This window comes from Phycodurus eques, chromosome 16 (genome assembly GCF_024500275.1).
Source record: "Phycodurus eques isolate BA_2022a chromosome 16, UOR_Pequ_1.1, whole genome shotgun sequence".
Taxonomy (NCBI): domain Eukaryota; kingdom Metazoa; phylum Chordata; class Actinopteri; order Syngnathiformes; family Syngnathidae; genus Phycodurus; species Phycodurus eques.
Window position 1 is genome coordinate 1567547 of NC_084540.1, and position 22454 is coordinate 1590000.

At 41.5% G+C, this 22454-nt stretch overlaps 1 protein-coding gene across 8 annotated transcripts in view; it reads left to right on the forward strand.

The window, feature by feature from the left end:
- Positions 1 to 22454, forward strand: part of hdac5 (histone deacetylase 5) — a 60880-nt gene that overhangs the window by 38043 nt on the left and 383 nt on the right. For 7 of the 8 annotated variants that reach the window (XM_061699929.1, XM_061699923.1, XM_061699927.1 and 4 more), the window contains 20 exons: positions 1560 to 1676; positions 2042 to 2153; positions 2976 to 3089; positions 3192 to 3385; positions 3462 to 3580; positions 3693 to 3885; positions 9476 to 9587; positions 12696 to 12829; positions 12948 to 13068; positions 13604 to 13653; positions 13747 to 13854; positions 13940 to 13995; positions 14122 to 14209; positions 14529 to 14648; positions 16072 to 16169; positions 18969 to 19087; positions 19229 to 19362; positions 20810 to 20891; positions 20983 to 21163; positions 21851 to 22454. The exon at positions 21851 to 22454 is cut by the window's right edge and continues 383 nt beyond it. In XM_061699929.1, coding sequence (XP_061555913.1) covers positions 1560 to 1676; positions 2042 to 2153; positions 2976 to 3089; positions 3192 to 3385; positions 3462 to 3580; positions 3693 to 3885; positions 9476 to 9587; positions 12696 to 12829; positions 12948 to 13068; positions 13604 to 13653; positions 13747 to 13854; positions 13940 to 13995; positions 14122 to 14209; positions 14529 to 14648; positions 16072 to 16169; positions 18969 to 19087; positions 19229 to 19362; positions 20810 to 20891; positions 20983 to 21163; positions 21851 to 21890 — 2292 coding nt within the window. In that variant the 3' untranslated portion in view covers positions 21891 to 22454. Of the gene's footprint in view, positions 1 to 1559; positions 1677 to 2041; positions 2154 to 2975; positions 3090 to 3191; positions 3386 to 3461; positions 3581 to 3692; positions 3886 to 9475; positions 9588 to 12695; positions 12830 to 12947; positions 13069 to 13603; positions 13654 to 13746; positions 13855 to 13939; positions 13996 to 14121; positions 14210 to 14528; positions 14649 to 16071; positions 16170 to 17928; positions 18022 to 18968; positions 19088 to 19228; positions 19363 to 20809; positions 20892 to 20982; positions 21164 to 21850 lie in introns of those variants that run through there. The other variant, XM_061699930.1, reaches the window with a different exon arrangement.

Below are 22454 nucleotides of genomic sequence, written 5' to 3' on the forward strand. Positions count from 1 at the left end.
ATTAATTATCATCATCAGCACGTTCCCCGTGAGTCATATAATATTCTGAAGTTGCTTAGCTTTTATTTATCGTAATTTCTCGTATATAATGCGCACCCCCAAAGTAGACCTCAAAGTTCTGGAAAACCCTTCTACCTATGTATAATGCATTTTTGCAATGCATGATTTTGCTTCTCCCATATGATCAAAACATGAAGTATTTTCTGTATTTTGTTACTTTTTTCAAAGAATTATTCTGAAGTTAAGCACTTCACTTGAACACGTAATACTTTTATTTACTTGCTCTTATTTTGAAATTCACAGCCCTACTTTTATTTAGTAAATGAAAATGCACACAGTTGTGCTCATACATTATGTTTGATTACCCAGGCAGAAATTGTAAGATACATATATGCAATCGTACATACCCCTGTCATATTGAAATGAAAATGTAGGCTACACCTTTCTCATAACCTCTAGGTGCTGGTGGCATATTGGAATGAAAGTGTACTGCTTTTTCATAACCTCTAGATGGCGGAATACATTTATAAAATACCATTTTAATATTCCCCTATGCCTATGTATAATGCCAACTATTGACTTTTGACAATTTATTTGTGGGGGGGGGGGGGGGGGAAATGCGCATTATACACGAGAAATTACGGTACTTACCAAGAGTGCAAAAAAATTATGAGAAAGCCATAGCGTATATGTATAGTTCAGCATAGAAACGGGAGAAATAATGCCCATCCAACTTAGGAAGTCCACAACATAAACCAACATTTTTGAGCCAAAACCAATTGACTTCTGGATGAAAACAGTTGCCGCAATACCTTGACTTAATAGTTGACTTTGTTCTGTGACCAAGCTCATAACTCAATTTACTCGTATATCAAATAAATGTTCCCTATGGAAATACAGTAAATTTAATTTGAAATGTATTTGATTAATTGTACTGTCCCCTCACATATTTTCAATTCTACTACTCTGTCACCAATCAATAAATTTTTTTCAGAATCTATCCTTCATTATTTGCTGAAAAACTCACTTATTGACAGTTTTTGTGCTTTGGTTCCAACTTGTAGCACCCTGGTGCCAGTGTACTATGTTGAAGTGAGTTGAATAACTTCACATACTGTTTTGATGCCATATTTGTGGCATCTATAGGCTATAATAAACCTTTTTGTAGCGGTGTCACTTGCAGATTTTTGATATTCATGGCAAGGCTAATTTCTATCCACGCGAATAGCCGCGTTGTAGTTACGGTTTCTCTCAGAGGGCCATTATGATTTTTGGAACCATACAAATGGTTAATCTCCTCATATTATATACACAACAAATTGATGTATAACCAATTTTGAACTCAGAAGTCAAGGATAATAGGTTACTGTAACACAAAAACACTTGCATTATTTATAACATATGACAATTTGAGATTTTGGTGCAGGTTTTAGCAAGAAAAATGAAGTTGATGCACGTGATTTGTTTTTACGGGCCACATAAAATGGTGTGGTGGGCTGGATCTGGTCCCCGGGCCTTGAGTTTGACACCTGTGCTCTAACCCTTCTGTATGTCTGCAGCTTCGCTCCCTTCATCAGACGCTAGGGGCTGATGGGACATTGAGTCCGCTAAGTCTCTACACATCGCCATCTTTGCCCAATATCTCGTTAGGCCTCCCTGCTAACACGCACATTACGGTAGGCAAAAGACACACACATCGACAGATGACTATGATACGTTTTTAATGAATGACTGTTGCATTACATTTTCTATTTCACAAAGCCTGCTGTTACTTTTTGTATCATGTTTGAATCGCACATGACGTGTATACAGTTCACAGTAATTGAACTGTTAAATTGATACTTTCATGAATAACAAAAGTGATTGGTAAATACTGAATTGAGGTAATTATGCAAAGAAATACAACTCTATCATAGGGCAATTGGTGTTGCCCAAAATTTAGGCCACTAGAATACACTCGTTAGTTGACATAACTCTAATAACTCTGACTATAAATCTATTGTGTAATTTGCTTATTGAATGCTATGGTAATGCTTAATAGGCCTCCCAGAAGTTATCAAGCCAACAGGAGGCAGAACGTCAAGCCATTCAGTCACTCCGAGCGGGTGGAGCTCTAACTGGGAAGTTTCTCTCCACATCCTCCCTACCTGCAGGTATGGATTTATGTGTTATCTATTCTGTTAGCAATACTATTTTAACTCCTTTTCAATATCATTGTGTAGGTATTCTAATCAGGATTAGAAATGCTAGTGGTTTCAATCAATGGCTATCCCCACTAGCTGCTCAGTAGACCTAATTGTTTCACTAGAATTCACGGCATTTCTGATCAATTCAAAGACACTTCAGAAGATAAATTCATACAGTATTTATTTTAGTCCCGTATGTCTAATAACACGCAATAACACGGTGGTCGACTGGTTAGAGCGTCTGCCTCACGGTTTTGAGGACCGGGGTTCAATCCCCGGCCCCGCCTGCGTGGAGTTTGCATGTTCTCCCCCCGCCTGCGTGGGTTTTCTCCGGGCACTCCGGTTTCCTGCCACATCCCCAAAACATGCATGGTAGGTTAATTGACAACTCTAAAGAAGCGGCTCAGAAAATGGGTGGATGGATGGATGTCTAATAAATCATAATTTTTTTGTATATGTCACTTCCTTTTTCATAAGTGTTACTGTCATGGAAAATTCTACATCCGTCAGGGCCTTTTTGTTAGCCAGAGATAACTGAGCTTCTTCCAGCTCCCGACAACATTACGTGGGAGACAAGTGCAGAGGAGAGATTAACATGAGCGCTGAAACAGGCTCAATAGCCGGTGTTGCTATTTCTGTCCTCTTATTGTGTTATCATAAAGCTGAGACAATTGTATAAAAGCAGAGGAAGCTCTTCTCATTAAATAATAGGTCACGCTAGATCCCGTTATGGTTGAACAATAACAATAAATATTTGTTATTAAGTTTTTTTTATTGTTTTCTTTGCAGGAGTTGGACATGATGTAGAGACTCAGCCTCCTGGCTCGCACTCTGCACATTCTTCATTATTACAACATGTGTTACTACTGGAGCAGGCCAGACAACAAACCGCTATGCTAACTGGTACACGTATTACACACGTCCCAATGCAATCAAACCAAAATGAAGTTGTTGTTTTTTTTATATCGCGCTTACTGTTTTCATAACCCCCTTCCACACAATTAGTTCCCATCTACAGCCAGTCACCACTGGTTACAGCAGAGAGAGGTTTGTCCAGCGGCATGCGATCGGTCAACAAACTTCCTCGCCATCGGCCTCTAGCTCGTACCCAGAGTGCACCTTTGCCCCAATCGCCCCAGGCCCTCCAGCAGCTGGTAGTTCAGCAGCAACATCAGCACTTTCTGGAGAAACATTACAAGGTATACACGTGCACACACACAATTACACATAAATGAGTGCACTTATATTTGTTTTTACATCACCTTATTTGTGTAGATGCTTTCAAAGGGGTCAGACCTACCCAGACCACCTCCCACCCATCCAGAGGAGACAGAAGAGGAGCTTACAGAGACCAACGACATGCAGGAGGATGATGTAGGGACAAGCATTCACAGGTGATCACCAATCAAATGACTTATTTCATCTCAATTGATGTTTTAGATATATTCTTCAGGTATTTGCAATCACACTACGTTTGAAACCGCTTGGTACATTTTGATCAATCAGACTTCAGACGGAGGGGTCAGATGACAGCACATTCACCTCAGAACGACATAGTGTGCATCCAAAGGAGGAAGAACGAGGAGTTGTACCCGTGAAGGGGGAGAGCACAGAAAGTGAACTGGATGAAGAGGATGAAGAAGATGATGTCATCCAGCTGGGGGATAGCGAGGAAGACGGCAGGGGTAGCTACTCTCAGGTTTGTGCAAGTTTTAGAAAGTGACAATCCCAACAAATTGCTGTTATTGCTGTTGGCGGCTATAATGTCCATTGCAAAATGCCGATTGATAGTAGGTTTTCAGTTATTCTATGAAAATGCAAAGCTATGACTTTCTTTTTCTCACTATTTCTGAAGTGACATGGAACAGACCTGTCACAAATAAGAATTTGCATCCAGTAGAGCTGCAATTAGTAATCGAGGTTTCTACTGACAAGTGTATCGGAAAAATCAAGTATGAGGATAAAATATATTTTTGCTTGGTTAAAGAGCAATATGAATACGCTAGAGAAAATGAAAGGATTCACTTAATAATGAACGACCAATTGGTTTCCTCTTTTATATAATCAGTAGTATTTTTATAAAATTCCCGTTGTGCATATAGCAGGAAACTGCATTTTATTGTCTACAAACATTTCTAGTGAGTCAATATATATATAAACACAAATATAAATAGATTATTGTGAGTATCAAAAACATAAGGCATAACCTTAAAAAAGAGGAACATAAGCTTGTCATCTTGTTATAAAGGTACAATTTTATCCAACCGTTAAATCTCAGTCGGAACACTAGGGGGCATTATATAAAAATCTTATTACATCAAAAAGAGACACGAAGAAGAATGTAGTCACATGTCCAAAAGATGCTAGCTGTGTGCTGATGGATAGGTAAATAAAGTGAATAAACAAAGAAATACAGTGCAAGACTGATTCTTGAGAAGACTACACTGACTAAACCAGAGTGTAATGTACAGGAAGCCCAGATAGCGCACAGCTGGCCCGCCGTGTAACTTTTTGCATGATAGCTCGCAATGTGGATTTTCTTTTTTTTTTTTTTCCCCCCCCCCCCCCCCCAAAATTAACGTCCTTATGGGTGCATTACATGTCGTTGTCATTTCTGTGTATGTTAACACTGCTTCTTGGAACATATGCCTTATATAGCTGTCTCATTTATTGTTGATGTATGTTGTACTGTTTTTTTTTTTATTATTATTAAATATATATAGATATATATATAATGAAACCATTACTTTAGGTAGTGTGTGAAAGAATACCTCTTGGTCAATTCCTCTACCAGCGTGTGTCCAACAGTTTTCTTCTTTAACTGTTAAATGATAATAAGAACTAACTCCACATTAGCAATAATGGCGTGGGACACTTCCACCTAATAAATAATCATTAAGACCGTCAACAGTGTGTTGTCGCTTCACATATTTTCCTGTAGTAAAACATTAAGTAGCACATATAGCTATAGCAAGAGAAAGCTACAAAGTGTTGGTTTCCCAATGCTTTGTTCCAGGTAGCAAGTCTTTTCAAGTCAATGGGTTCAAGTCAAAGTGAAGTCATGAGTCATTGCTGTTCAAGTCTTTTAACATTATTGTCAAGTCCAAAGTCATCAAATTCATGACTCTAGTCCAAGTCATGTGACTCGAGTCCACACCTTTGTTCATGTGTCCTGCGATTGACTGGCGACCAGTTCAGTGTGTTCACGTTCACCCGAAGTCAGCTGGGATAGGCTCCAGCACCCCGTGACCCTGAGCAGGATAAGCATGACAATGGATGGATGGATAAACTTGCTTTAGTCAGCAGTCCAGACTCAAAAAAATGAATGATCAACACCTCATTTTCTCTGATTGATCTGCCTTTGTACCATTACAGATGAAAGCTTTCTTAGTTTTCTGACTGGCCGTTTTCCAATCTTTGGTTTGTTTTCACATCCAGAACATACATACATGAATGAGTGGCACAACACAATGCAACAAGTGGACCCTATCCATGTCGAGTATCGGAAAATGATGTTTTTCTGGGCGGCATGGCTCAGGTGGTAGAGTGGTCGTCTCCCAACCCGAAGTTTGTGGGTTCAACCCTCAAACCTATACACAACGCATTCATGAATAGCCAGTTTTGAAATCAGAAGCCTATAAAAACATGTTTTTCAACTATTACATTTCTTTTGAAAAGGGGGATTGATAACAAAAGAATGCTTGCAAATACCTCAATGCTATTACACCAGAACACAATGAGCAATTTTGATTTTTTTAATATCTTCTTGATCACCACGGGGTACTGTGACAAGCTTGTTTCAGAAATCAAGAGATACTTCATGCAACAAATAACTAGCCAGCTGAAACAGGTGAATAAATTAAGTAGTTATAAAATGAAAGGCTTGTCATTTTTACTTGGTTCATTAATAAAGTCAATTTCCCATTCATTCATTTATGGAGTGGTGATATTTTAGCTTCATTGAAGTTAAGAGACTCTTGAAAAGTAAAAACAAAATTCAAAGTCACAATAAATGCCTGTTAATATTCAGATGTAAGGATGGGCGGTTGCTTGTCTCTGAAGCAACCCTTTGATGTAGGTTGTACTCGACTTGTACTCGACTTCTCTCCCAGTGTTTGTTGAGATGAGCCTGACTGTTTCTTTGTTAGTGGCATATAGTATCTTAACGGACCATAGAAAACTACTTCAACAGAGTCAAAATATAGATTTGTGCAATGGCATTATGAATCTTTGAGTGCTATCTTCAGGCTTAGCAGAAATCTCTTCTGAGAAAGTAATACTAACGGACCCTTGCAGTCTTTAAATGGGTTTCAAAAATGTAGAGGTCATGATGTTTGGCACCCTTTTAGTCCAAAATTAGTAATAGTAAGTCAAAAACAGCAACTTTTTTTCCATATAAATGTCCCTGCTAAAGCAGTTTGCTGAGTCTTGCACATCTCTCTGAAAATCCTATGTGTTGATCACTGGGTTTGGAGCAGTTATTATCGACCATGTTAGAGTATAGAGAGCTGCATTGTGCGGAAGCATATGAAATATAGTAGGTTTGCAAAGTAGCCATCTATAGTATTATTATTACGTACAGTCGCTCGTCTCTGTTTCTTTCTCCCTACTGTTAGTTGGCTATGATATTATAGACTGGCTCATTTGTAATCTATGTTTACTTTTGGAGTTCAGCACAAACAGTACATAAACAGCAAATGCAGAACACTGTCAAACCTTTTAAGGTATTTGTAATTGTAATTGAGTGCCAGTCTCAGAAATGTGAACTTGTAAACACATGCATGTTCTTATAATAACTGATGATGACCAGAGGTTAAGATTTTTGTTTTTGTTTTTTAGCCGGCCAATTTGGGCAGTAAATCAAAAGGTTGCCAGCAACATGTGACTTAGGGCAGGAGGGTCATGACACTTTTCCATCAGCTGATGTCAATTTGCAATAATGAAATGATATCCATTTGTCTCATAATCTCCTACTCCTCACCCAGCACATGACTGTACCAGTAGAAAGCCTATTGCAATAGCATTCAGAGTTTGTTTTTGGTTGATGAACATAATAATTTATCAATTGTGTTGAATTATATAAATTGTGTGGAATTAATTGTTGTTAAATCGCATCTGGAAGCAATTACCAATGCATTTCTTGGCTTCTTAGCAAAGACGACTAGCAACTACTTTACCATTGAAACAAGAAAGGATGTACAATGTGACGTCAGCGATAGGAAGTTGACTTGCAACAACATTCCTCACTATAGCAACCCCTCCAGACAGCTTTATTCCACTTAGCGCAACACTGGCATCAAAACGGGAGTTCGACACATAAAGAAAGCTAGATACTCTCACATCACATATAATAATATTTTGTGAATAACAATCATTTCATTTATAATTAATTTTCCTTGTAATCATCCGTCCACAACTCGGCCTCATTCAGGTCACTGGTTAGCTGGAGCCAATCACAGCTGACTTTAGGTGATTGTTAGGGTAAACCCTGGACTGGGGTTTAGCCCGCCAGCCAATTGCACATAAACGCAAACAACAAGTTGTACTTTTTTTCTTGTCCTGTACTTATATTCCAACGTATGGACAGTTTAGTCTTCAAATAGCCTAACATATGTGTTTTAAATGTTGGAGGAAACCAAAGTTCCGGGGGAGGCGGGGGACATCGAGTCCAAGCGGACCATGTTCCGCGCCTCCATTGCTGAGGCGGCAGACCGGAGCTGTGTGGCCGTAAGGTGGTCAGTGCCTGTTGTGGCGGCAATCCCCGAACCCGTTGGAGGACACCAACGGTGAGGGATGCCGTCAAGCTGAAGGAGGAGTCCAATCTGGCATTTTTGGCACCGATTCTGTTCATAACTTATGGACAGAATTTCTAGACGCAGCTGAGGCGTAGAGGGGGTCCGGTTTGGTGGCCTCAGCATTGCATCTCTGCTTTTTGCAGATGATGTGGTTCATTTGGCTTCATCAAGCCGTGAGCTCCAAATCTCACCGGAGCGGTTCGCGGCTGGGGTGAGAATCGGCACCTCCAAATCTGAGACCATGGTCCTGAGTCGGAAAAGGGTGGCGTCCGCCCTCCAGGTCGGGGATGGATTCCTGCCCCGAGTGGAGGATTTCAAGTATTTTGGGGTCTTGTTCACGAGTGAGGGAAAAATGGAACGGGAGATCGACAGGCGGATCAGTGCAGTGTCTGCAGTGATGCGGACTTTGTATCGGTCCGTTGTGGTGAAGAAGGAGCTAAGGCGAAAGGCGAAGCTCTCAATTTACCGGTCGATCTACGTTCCTACTCTCACCTATGGTCACGAACTGTGGGTTGTGCCCGAAAGAACAAGATACATGCGGCCGTAATGAGTTTCCTCCGCAGGGTGTCCGGGCTCTCCCTTAGAGAGAGGGTGAGAAGCTCAGTCATTCGGGAAGGGCTCAGAGTAGAGCCGCTGCTCCTCCGCATTGAGAGGAGCCAGACAAGGTGGCTGGGGCATCTGATTCGGATGCCTCCCGGACGCCTCCCCGGAGGCACACACGCCGGAGAGACTACGTCTTTCGGCTGGAGAACATGCAAACTCCACGCAGGAAGATCTAAAGCAAGATTTGAAGCAACACATTAGAATAGATCAGTCCAAATGATATGATAACATTTAACTAAATAGATTTGACAAAAAGCGCTAAATGACTCATCACACCATAGACTGTCTTAACATTTTGCAGAACAGAACAACTTGGAATTTGTGTAAGAGATAACCCTATGTTGCAATGCTTAGTCACTTTCTGACAGCCATAAATACACGTAGTCACACACAGTCAATTGTAGAGTGTAAACGCATGTAAACGCATGTCGTTGGAAGGAGAAAAAAGACCAGCTCTTTTCATTCTGACGTGCTGGTCAAAATGCAGACACTTCGAAGTATGCACACGTACACACAAACCCACGCACGCTTTATTTGACGCTGCATTGACATCACCAGCTGGTGACTCAACCACTGGTCTCACTGCCGTGTGTATGTGTATGTGTGTGTTCCAAAATCTCAGTATCTTCGAGTGTGTGCTTTTTGTGTCCACCCACACATGATGACTCACCCAGTTCACGGTAACGAGCACAGCGTTATTCCCTATATATAGTCGGTATAGAACTGCTTACACGAACCTTCAATTCCACACACACATACACACACACTGGCTGAATGGTGCAGAATACACTGTCTACATAAGAGTTGTAGAAAAACTATTATGTGAAAATATACTCAGCCTCATTAATTTCAGAGATAAGCGAATTGATCCTGCTCTCACTTTCCCATCAGGCCCTGCAACAGATGGGTGTATTCCTCTCCTCGTTGCCTCACAGACCACTGGGAAGAGCGCAATCTTCTCCCGCAGCCACTGTCAACCCTGTCAGACATCTCTTTACTACAGGTCAGTGTATGAAACAAATATAAATCCTTAACCTGGATGCTTACCATACAGGACAAGAATCCCTTTTAAAAGTGATACGGTGTTTACATGGGGCTGTTTTGCTGCTTGAGGACCTGGAAGACTTGTTGTAATAAATGGAACCATGAATTCTGCTGCCTACAAAATAATCCTGAAGGAAAATGTCCAGCAATCTGTTCGTGACCTCAAGCTGAAACGAACTTGGGTCCTGCAGCAGGACAATGATCCAAAACACACCAGCAAAAAAATAGGAAATCAGGAAGGTGGCAAACACTTTAACAGCACTGTGTGTGTGTGTGTGTGTGTGTGTGTGTGTGTAATATATATGTGTGTAACCAGCCTGAACTGGTCGCCAGCCCATTGCAGGGCACATATAAACAAACAACCATTCGCACTCACATTCACACCTAGGGACAATTTGGAGTCTTCAATCAACCTACCATGCATGTTTTTGGGATGCTGGAGGAAACCGGAGTACCCGGAGAAAACCCACGCAGGCACGGGGAGAACATGGAAACTCCACACATGCGAGACCGGATTTGAACCCAGGTCCTCAGAACTGTGAGGCAGATGTGCTAACCAGTCGTTCACCCTACCGCAGTGTACAACAAAAACAAAGGAATTGACCTTGCCGTTCCAATACTTTTGGAGGGGACTTTATATAAGGTGTCACGTCAGCCAAATTAAATTAATGCTTTTTGAGAACTACAAACAAAGGCGGACTGACGTTATATGTAAGTCAAAATTAAGAACCTATAACTTGATTAAAAGAGTTTACAGCCTCAAGCTTTATGTTAGTAGAGCTTAGAGATTTGTCTGTGCTCAACTTCGATGTGGTATCCTTCCTCTTCCTCTGGAAACAGGTCACTTCTGTGCTGTACCGGAGCAAGAGCGAATGCGCTTTGTGCGAATTGGGTGAAGTGGAAAATAAAATGCACTTTTTATTCTATTGTCGTCTGTATCACAATCTAAGATGTCAGGTTTTTTGTAAATTGCTTGCAGACGGTCCTGATTTGTTTTCGATGCCCGATGAAGAAAGACACCAATTTTTGTTTACACAGTTTGTGTTGGAGGCCTTTCAACAGCGTAAGAGGACACTTTATATGTGACTATGAAGTTTAAATGTATTGTTTAAGGGTTGTAAGGGCGATTGGCCAATGAGCAATATTTAGTTAACATTTGGTTTGGTTTCTGTCTAATAGTTACTGTGATGACTTGTTTCCTTTACTGCTTGATTGCTCACATTTGTTTTGTATTTCAGTGTCTTGTAAGCCCGTGAGTGCTGGGCACCCCGTTTTGGTATATGACATTATAAAATAATAAATAATGAACTAACTAACTAACTACATGCATTGCATTTTATACATGTACAGTATTTACAGTAAACATTCATTTAAACTTAACGGATGCTCTAGTGCCTGATGTGTTATTTACTTATCCCAATGTATTAGAATATGATAAAGTCCATTTATTTCAATACTTATACATTATATAGATTCATTAAACACTTTTCAGAGGGCAAATTCCTGCTTAATTTCTACATTAACAAACATTTTCATTCGTTTCTTGATTGTTTGTGATGTAATATTCTAGTTTCTCGAGATGGTGAATTTGGGTTTTTGTTTGCTGTAAGCGAGAATCATCAAAATTGTACATATTAAAAAGAATCCAAATATTTCACTCGGATTATGGGGAGTTGCACTTTTTGAATTGAACTACCTAACTAAATGACGCTTTTAACCCTTGTAATTTATTGACATGACTGCCTCACAGTTTTACTGAGGTTCACAGACTGCCTCACAGTTTTACTGAGGTTCCTGCTCCACGCTCCAGCTTCTTCCTGCTTAGAGTTTGCATGTTGTCCCTGTGCTTGTGTGGGTTTTCTTCCACATTCCCAAAAAATGCATATTATTACACTACATTTCAGTAGCTATGAATGGGAGTGTGAATGGTTGTTTGTCTTTGATTGACTGGCGACCAGTCCGGAGTATACCCCACCTCTCTCCCAAAGTCAGCTGGGTTATGCTCCAGCTCACCCATGCAATGCCCTATTTCTGTGTGCTGGACAAGATTCTAACAAAGACCTTGAATGCATAAATTAATGCACATAAAGCATTCAAATGAACAGTGTTTTTATTATATATATATATATATATATACACACATACACACCTACCAGGGAGGAGTCCAAATCAGATGCCCCAGCCACCTCATCTGGCTCCTCTCAATGCGGAGGAGCAGCGGCTCTACTCTGAGCCCCTCCTTGATGACCGAGCTTCTCACCCTATCTCCAAGGGGGAGCCCGGACATTATTTTCACATGAATAAGTTAATCACTGAATTGAAAATGTCCATACCTGTTGTTATTGCTGACAATTGTTGAAGTGCACAACACCTTATTTTTTGGTGGAATTTCTGTGTCATGTCTAATCACAGCATCTGCCTCGCTGTTGCAGTTTCTGCTGAAAGAACTCAAGTCTCGTGTAACACCTGCATGTCAGCCATACACATACATACTCTAGAAATTGCAGTTACGGACATCTTGTGATGCTTGTGCACATCTTACTCCAATAGTCTCCTTTCGTGACCTCTAGCCTGGTTCACGTGTAGCCTTGTATTATGATTAGAATCGGGTTAGAAGCCCAAAACAGGAAGAAAAAAAATGCTCCATATAAACACCTAAATCGGCATAAACAGGCCTAATCCAAATCTTAATTTCATTCGGTTTCACAGTGGTGGAATATTCGCTTTGCCAAACCGATCCAAAGTCATGTATACATTGTATTGAGTAACAACACCCACTCTTGCCTTTTTATTTTATGTGATGGGTTATTGCGTTATTGCGTGGTTGGTTGATTGAAGACTCTAAATTGCCCTTAAGTGTGAATGTGAATGGTTTGTTTATATATGCCCTGCGATTGGCTGGCCACCGGTTCAGCGTGTACCCGCCTCTCGCCCGAAGATAGCTGGGATAGGCTCCAGCATGCCCGCGACCCTAGTGAGGATAAGCGGTACAGAAACTTCATGGATTGATGGTTTATTCACTCCACTGCATTTATGTAGCTTTCTTATTCTGTTTCACTTCCGCCAGGACTCGTTTATGACAGTCTGATGTTAAAGCACCAGTGTGTATGTGGCAATGCTCACATCCATCCAGAGCATGCTGGGAGAGTGCAGAGCATCTGGTCCAGGCTGCAGGAGACAGGCTTGCTGGGCCGCTGTGAGGTAGGCACGGATTCACGAACACATGCACGTACACGATCAGGCACACTTCCGCCGAAAATAAGTCAAGAGTAAGTGTGCAAACAGCCTTCTCAGTCTCTTGCTGTTTGTGTCTGAGCAGAGAATTCGCGGGCGTAAAGCATCCCTGGATGAGATCCAGACTGTCCATTCCGAGTTTCACACTCTGCTCTATGGAACCAGTCCACTGAATCGACACAAACTGGACCACAAGAAGCTACTGGGTAACAAATTATCACTTCACAGTGGTTCCTTAACATCGGAGTTTAAAGGTGCCCTTACATCAGAAGCCTTTTTTTTTTTCCCTACTGTTTTATGCATAACATGGGTCAAAATGAGTCAGCCCATCTATGGTGTTTTGCATTGTTTGTTAGCGTTAAGCTAGACAGTTGTTGGTTGTTAGAAGTACACAGTGTGTAACCCTCTTTGTTTTATGTTTAGTTTGACAGTAAACTTCACCTGGGAGTGGCAATTAACAGCTTAAAGGTTTTTTGAATTATTGAGGAATTGTTCACTATCTGCCAAACTACTGCTTATTGTGAAGTGAGTTGAGTTCACTGCCATCATACAGCGCTGGTGTGGTACATTTTGCTCACAAGTCAAAGCAAAGGCTTATATCTCGAAAGACTTGTAGGTCGGATCACTCGTATCTCAAGGAACCTCTGTATTTTTATTTGATTTTGACCCTTGAAGTTGATTTAAAGTAATATGTCCTTTACCTCTGTCTCCTCTTGTGTACACCAATGCCTGTTGTTTCAGGTCCAATCAGCCAGAAGATGTATGCTGTTCTTCCGTGTGGAGGAATAGGGGTGTGTCTTTTTCTCTCACCATCTTTTTCTGGTCATCATAAGTAGGTTCCATTTTTAGAACTTGCGTCCTTTCGAACTTACTGCCTTCTGCAGGTGGACAGTGACACAGTGTGGAATGAGATGCACTCGTCTGCAGCTGTCCGCATGGCAGTGGGCTCTGTTCTTGAGCTGGCCTTCAGCGTGGCAGCCGGGGAACTGAAGGTAACACCCACCCACCAACGTATATACACACACTGTTTTCTAAAATGGGCATTACCTTGACCGTCTTTTTCTGTCTCTGTGCCAGAATGGCTTTGCAGTAGTGCGTCCACCAGGGCATCATGCAGAAGAATCCACTGCCATGTTCGTAGATGCATCATGAGTTTTAAATGCAGTACTAAAGCATTGCATAAAGTTGTTCTTTTATGACTGAGGCTTTATAATCAGTCCTCCTTTTTTTTCCTTTTCCTTACTTGTGTGTGAGAGCAGGGGGTTTTGCTTCTTCAATTCAGTAGCCATCACTGCCAAGCTACTCCAGCATAAACTGGGAGTAGGCAAGATCCTCATCGTGGACTGGGTTAGTGAGCTCTCACACACACACAAACATATATGTATAATAGCACAAAATTCCTTCAGTAGTTGTTGCTAAATCTACTAAGTGAACATTGTGTGCTGCTGTAGCTCGCAGACCAAAAAGGTTGCAATTTAAACCCTGTTTCTTATTTGTTGTCATGTTTGTTTGTTTTTTGTACAGAAACAAGAAACCGTTTAATCATCTAAATAAACACTAAACAACTACTACGCCCATCAAATTCTCTACATAAAAGGTTGACCGAACGCTGTATTCCATAACAATGATGCTCTCTCTCGGATGCCACTGTAACCTGTCACTGCAGGACATTCACCATGGCAACGGCACGCAGCAGGCCTTCTACGGTGACCCCAATGTCCTCTACATCTCGCTCCATCGCTACGATGACGGCAACTTTTTTCCTGGCAGCGGAGCGCCTGAGGAGGTAAACACACAAACCTGGATTTCCATCATCCTTGAAACCCAGACTATAATTCCAATGATTCTCTGTTCTCGGTCCTGTATAACAGGAAGCGGCTCATTGCATAAGATGAAAAGAAAATAAGGCAGATCTGTTCCTTACTTCCCTAGTGATTATTAGGCTTTACACGATCAGGATTTTTGGGGCCGATCACCGATCAGCTAGTTTAAACAAACGATAACCGATCACAAGATGGAGCAATGTATCTGTTTAAATGACTTGTTCATTTACTGTATGTACTTGTGTACTGTATACTGAGTATTTTCTAGCATTTTAGACAAAAGGTAAAACAATGACCTCAAGGGGCATTCAAGGATTGGCCACTGACATAAGTTTCAAGTTCTGTCAAGTCCAACCCACAATACTTGAGACAGAAATAATGGCTGCTAACTGACTGTAATTAAATTACTTTATTACAATGAAATTACTTTAACGGCACAGTGGTCGACTGGTGAGCACATCTGCCTCACAATTCCGAGGACCGGGGTTCAATTCCGGCCTCGCCTGTCTGGAGTTCGCATGTTTTCCCCTGTGCCTGTGTGGGTTTTCTCCAGGTACTCCGGTTTCCTCCCACATCCCAAAAATATGCATGCTAGGTTAATTGAGGACTCTAAATTGTCCGTAGGTGTGAATGTGAGTGCGAACGGTTGTTTGTCTATATATGCCCTGCGATTGGCTGGCGACCAGTTCAGGGTGTAGATAGCTGGGATAGGCTCCAGCACTGGTGTAAAGTCTGGTGATTATGTTGGTGCATTTACACTGCAGGTCCAAGTTCCCAATTCCAATGTGGTGCTTATATCTTATTTGAGGGTTTATTTCCATGTACATATCAAGTAACACATAACTGAGTTTTATGCTGACGGAACACATGAAACAATCCACATGCTGTAAATAACTGCCAAGTGTCAACTCCAGGCACTGACAACATAGATATAAACTGAAAATACTTAAATAATACAAATATGAAATTATACATACCATTTAGCTGGCTTGGAGTGACTCGATACTGGATATATAAATTGTATCCACATTTAGAAAAGGACTGATTCTGATCTGACGGTATACGATTTTAGTTTTTTTTCTCTTTACACTCCAATGACACTTATCCAAATTGCGCCACTTGATCAAAAATTCTGAATTGTCTCATGAAAGTTCATTTTAAATCCAGCCTAAGCCAATTTGTACTTAGTGCCTATTTCTGATTTTTTTTTTTTTACGTATTACATTTCAAGTGAACTGTATCCGATATCACAGTTTACATTTATTAAACAAGTACACAGTAATAAATACATAATACAAATATTAAGCGTTAAGTACCCTTTAGTTGGTCAAGACCGACTCCCAAACCCACATAGACGTATGAATTTACAAATCTTCTTTTCCTCAGGTGGGATCAGGCGCAGGTGTTGGCTTTAACGTGAACATAGCGTGGACTGGAGGAGTAGAGCCCCCTATGGGTGATGTTGAGTACCTCACTGCCTTCAGGTAAACACAATTGCCTCTTTGAAATACATTTTTTAGTATAATGTACAAGCTGCAACACCGCTGCGAGGTTTGAGATACTATAGAAAATAGTAGGAATGGGCAAGTACAGATACTGGGTATCTGTATCGGGCCGATACCGGCCTTATTTCAAGGTATCGGCTACTCGTGAAGGCTGCCAATACCGGCCATCGATATTTAAGGCAAATAAAATCTGACATTGACTAAGTAACCCTCGCAGCAGTTGGCGCTACAGCTGCGGCGGTTTGACACATCGGCGAATCATCATGTGTGTCAGAAAGAAAGAAAGAGAGAGAGAGAGAGAGTTTCGCAATTGTTCATTTAAATTTTACGTATCACTATCCAGTGGGGCAAAAAGTATTTATTCAGCCACCAATTGTGCAAATTTTCCCACTTAAAAAGATGAGCGAGGCCTGTCATTTTCATCCTAGGTGTACCTCACCTATGAGAGACAAAATGAGAAGGAAAAAAATCCAGAAAATCACATTTTAAAGAATTTAGCAGCAAATTATGGTGGAAAACAAATATTTTGTCAATAATAAAAGTTCATCTCAATACTTTGTTATATACCCTTTGTTGGCAGTGACGGAGGTCAAACGTTTTCTGTAAGTCTTCACAAACTGTTGCTGGTATTTTGGCCCATTCTTCCACGCAGATCTCCTCTAGCGCAGTGATGATTTGGGGCTGTCGCTGGGCAACGCAGACTTTCAACTCCCTCCAAAGATTTTCTATGAGGTTGAGATCTGGAGACTGACTAGGCCACTCCAGGACCTTGAAATGCTTCTTACGGAGCCACTCCTTCGTTGCCCAGGGCGGTGTGTTTGGGATCATTGTCATGCTGAAAGACCCAGCCACGTTTCATGGTCAATGCCCTTGCTGATGGTAGGAGGTTTTCACTCAAAATCTCCCGATAGATGGCCCCATTCATTCTTTCTTTACACGGGATCAGTCGTCCTGGTCCCTTTGCAGAAAAACAGCCCCAAAGCATGATGTTTCCACCCCCATGCTTCACAGTAGGAATGGTGTTCTTCGGATGCAACTCAGCATTCTTTCTCCTCCAAACACGGCAAGTTGAGTTTTTCCAAAAAGTTCTATTTTGGTTTCATATGACATTCTCCCGATCCTCTTCTGGATCATCCAAATGCTCTCTAGCAAACTTCAGACGGTAGCCTTTGTTACTTTGGTCCCAGCTCTCTGCAGGTCATTCACTAGGTCCCCCCGTGTGGTTCTGGGATTTTTGCTCACCGTTCTTGTGATCATTTTGACCCCACGGGGTGAGATCTTGCGCGGAGCCACAGATCGAGGGAGATTATCGGTGGTCTCGTATGTCTTCCGTTTTCTGATAATTGCTCCCACAGTGGATTTCTTCACACCAAGCTGCTTACCTATTGCAGATTCAGTCTTCCCAGCCTGGTGCAGGTCTACAATTTAGTTTCTGGTGTCCTTTGACAGCTCTTTGGTGTTGGCCATAGTGGAGTTTGGAGTGTGACTGTTTGAGGTTGTGGACAGGTTAATTTCTTTTATACTGATAACGAGTTCAAAGAGGTGCCATTTATAGAGGTAACGAACGGAGGACGGAGGAGCCTCTTAAATAAGAACTTACAGGTCTGGGAGAGCCAGAAATCTAGCTTGTTTGTAAGTGACCAAATACTTATTTTCCACCATTAATTTGCTAATACATCCTTTAAAAATCAGAAAATGTGATTTTCTGGCTTTTCTTTTCTTATTTTGTCTCTCATAGGTGTGAGGTATACCTATGATGAAAATTACAAGCCTCTCTCATCTTTTTAAGTGGGAGAACAATTTGTGGCTGACCAAACACTTTTTTGCCCCACTGTAAGTAACAGTGGTATCTATCGGTGAGTACCGTCTGAAAAAAGTGCTATTGAACATGTCACTGTCACACACAAACAATACATAATGATTACCTATGGTTAATATTTACTTACTGAATCTGCTGGTTATTGCCACTTTATGTACAGAGCGATTGAAAAGTAACTACCTAATCCTTACATTTTTTTTTATGTTTGTGAATTTTTTTTCCCAAGAAATCTATATGAGAGGAATGTTAGTGTTTGGGATGAGGTTTTATTTCAAATTCAATATGTGCAGAAGAATTCACTACCTGCTGGAATCGCCACAACTGATTTCACCAGGAACCCTTGTCGGAGAGAAGACATAATTCCTCGTATTTGCGCGTCAAGTTCTTCCAAAGTCTTTGGTTTGGTACAGTAGACTTGCTCTTTTAACAAACCCCAAAGACAAAAGTTGAGACTTCAGGCTTGCCACTCGCACGATGACCCATGAATCCTCTGGGGGAGTGGGCATTCAGTCATTCACATACAACAATAGCTATATGTGGAAAATCAAATGTTCAGCATTCTCCCAAGCACTAATAACCGTTCAGACGATAAGATTCCTTCTGGCATTCATGGTATCGCAAAGAATAATTGGACCCACGAGCCTTTCCGAAGGCCCATCCCATACCAGACCATTACTTCAATTATTGTACATTGAAGAACCGAGACGGGAAAAAAATACAGATTAAATTTCACACATTAGAAGAAATATGTTTTTAAAAATTTGGGGGGGAAAAACCCTCAATAAATAATTGGTAAGCATTTGAAAATATGGAGTTACTTTTCAATCAAGGTTATACCATATCATTGTAAGTGATGGTTTTCAAGCTTGTTGCGTCATTAAGTGAAGCACACAGGCCTTAAAGTGCTGTAATCCACTTAACCAACCCTGTTCGGATGCTTATGTGCATGTTTTGCGCAGGAGTGTGGTGATGCCTATTGCTCAGCAGTTCAGCCCAGACGTGATTCTGGTGTCTGCAGGCTTTGATGCGGTGGAGGGTCATCAGTCTCCTCTAGGAGGTTACATTGTCTCTGCCAAATGTGAGTGTCAAACTGCTTACCATGGCGACCTACCTGTTTCCAGTCGCAAAACGTCTGACAGACTGAAGATGCGTGTTAAAAATGATTTGCCGTACTGTATGCATGTCTCAATATATCTTTGCGTTACTGCTGTTTTGGCAGGTTTTGGTCTGCTCACCCAGCTCCTGATGGGTCTGGCTGGTGGGCGTGTTGTTATGGCACTAGAGGGGGGTCATGACCTCACCGCCATCTGTGATGCATCGGAAGCCTGCGTCTCTTCTCTCCTTGGAGACCCGGTAAGAGAGTCTACATATTTTCAGCTGCTTCAAAATCAGGTCGCTCGTACACTGGCCTGGCAATTTGATCTCTGCCATAGACATGGTAACTTTACATGAGCCTTTTTCAGTTTTGCGACATTGTTGCTACACAATGCTTTGTTATTGCTCGTCTAAGCCAACATTACACTAAATAGGTCAAACAAGATTTTCAAAATATGCTGTTATTACCCGCACAGGATTAATTGTTAATGGCGTGCATTCAGACATAGGCAAGGCAATGTTATAAATAACATTGAAACATTGTTAAAATACAAGTTTAAACTAAGTTAAGCACTAATAATTTTAAGACATGAAGAAAGTAATAACACTCAAGTCTTACTTCTAATGACAAAGACGTAATGCGAAGTTGAGTCACACCGCAGACCTCTGTGAAAGGTGGTCTTACTCCTCGCAACTTCCAATTTATCTTCTTCTATTCTCCCGTTTTTCTCCCAACAGCCTTTGTTGAGTCTGGTCCTTTAGAAAGTGCGCAATAAGACAAAGCCTTCATTCTTTGATACGTATGAGAAACACTTCTTGTGAGTTACGCTGAGGTGTCGCGATAAATTAAGATTCTGAAATGTGCAACTTTAGAAGTGTAGTTTATTTATTTACAATGGCTTGGAAAAAGTAGTCATACCCTTTGGAACTTTTCCACAATCTGTCCTTTTACAACTACTAACATACGCGTGGTCTTTATTGGCCTGAGTCCCCTTTACCGTGATACCCTTAAATAAAATCTACAGTGCAACCAATTGCATGTAGTAGAAATCATTCTTCTGTCAAATGCAGACTTTATGTTTCTGCTTGTCTTTGTTTGTGAGAGTTCCTATATTTTTAGTGGCCACTTGGGATTTTTTTTAAATGTATATTTTTAAGTGCATTAAAAGTGTTAGGTTTTGATTTTTATGAAGTTATTTTGACCCCCTGCCTTACGTTACAGTTGCCAGCAGAGCTGATTTCTTCTACCAGACATTTTTAGAACTGTTCCAATAAAAATGACGTGTCACAGGGTGATATTTTTGAATGAAAGGCAGAAAATGTTGCGGAAAGTTGATTATCATCTCATGATAAAACAAAAGGTAAAAAAAAACGTAAATAAACACTATTTATAGTTTAAGTACCACTACACTAGGCCTCTACCACTCATCTTAAACCATACGTAAACACGCAGACAATAAAGAAAATGGGCATAAATGTCTGCAAAGCTGTTCGAGGCATAACCCAGTCCACTTGCAGCGAAAGGTGTTGACTCAGGGGAGCGGAGTACTTTAGATTTGTATTTGTAAAATATTTGAATCATTGTTGATCATGTTCCTTCCGCTTCTCAATTATGAGCTACTTTAGCATTCCCCCCCCAGATAAAACACCCAGTAGAGGTGAGTGACAAGCGCATGATAACTCACTCTGTGTGTGTCCTTCACAGAGTGACTCTGCATTTCAGTGGCCTCAAGAGAAGCCTTGTCCAAAAGCCTGTGCCTCGCTAGAAAGAGTGATCGAAATTCAGAGTGAGTCAACACACGCACACGCACACTCTGTCTAACTAGCAGCCACAGCATGCCTTCCTCTCAACGCCGTGTGTTTCTGTGACTCTTCCAGGTAAACACTGGTCTTGCCTCCAAACGTTGTCTGCGACGAGCGGCCACTCACTACAGGACGGCCCCCTGGGAGCTCAGCGTCAATCGGAGAAGGACGAGGCAGACACCGTTAGCGCCATGGCCTCTTTGAGTGTTGATGTAGCGCAGTCAGGCTCCACCGCCAACGTCAATGACGCCAGCAGGTCAGTGGAGTAGAGAAAGCTCTACTAGTATACTCTTTGTTCTCACTAGTAAAACTACTGTCTTACTACAGTAGTAAACAATTTTTCCACTGCTGCCTTTGACTACAGTATGACATTTTTGCATACTAGTGTGACAACTACATGTTACTAGTGAGGCAAAACACTAGTTGACATCTGTGCACTACTAGTGCAGCACTAACTAATAGAATTTGATCACGACACTAGTAGTATTAGTATCACGCAATTGTCAAGTAGTGCACAGTTTTGCCTCACTAGTAACATGTAGCTGTCCTACTAGTATACCAAAGCTGTCCTACTAGTGAGGACAAAATGCACTGAATTATCTTGCTAGTGAGGAGAAGGTTTACTAGTACATGGCCCTTCAGCTGGATATCAAGGCTGTCAAATAAATCAGATAGTTAATGCTATGCAGCTTGAGGATCATGTACTAGTACGATTTGTCCTCACTTCGTAAGGCAATTCAGTACACTAGCGGAACGGCTGTGTTTAACTCTGAATGTTTTTTCCACAACTGCCCTCCATTATTTATTTCTGCGCATGAGTAGGAGAACTACATAGTCAGGCAAAACTACTAGTGGGCATTTTGGACTTTTGAGATCAAATTGGAGTGAATGTGGCCACCGAACTAAAATGACTTTGACACCCCTGATTTCTGGTGTCTTCCAGGTCTACAGAAGAGCCAATGGAAGAGGAGCCTGTTTTGTAAGACGGACGCACACATGAATGCCACCTTAACCTCCTCCTGGCACCTACTCGACCTTCTTATGGATTGTGTATGAGTACACACACGTTCATGCAGAGTGGAAATGTTGTGGATGACCACAAGCGGCCGCATAAGCGCTCAAAAGGTCAGTTCTCTCCATCGGAGGAGCAGGCAAATTGTAAGCATCTCCACGGCAACCGGAGGAGGGGCATGTCAGCGAGGACACGCCTCTCGTGTAACGTTGACGCTCCCTGCTCTCCTTACAAGCTGCACATATCACCACTGAGTCCCCTTTTTTGGTCACATCTGTGAGTGACGGTTGGACAGCGCGGCTCTCCGCTGATGGAGCAGGAAGTTGGAAGCTGAATAGAGGATGAGAAGGAACTAGGTGCCTTTTTGTCTAACCCACACACACACAATAAGAACGCATCCAATCAGAAACAAGAAACAGCAAGCACCGCAGCACCTCAGCAAACGAACCAGCCAATAAGGACTGAAGGAACACAGCAATGCGCACACACATACAGCTGTGTTTTCACTTGGTCACTTCATTTTCTTGTCGTTTTC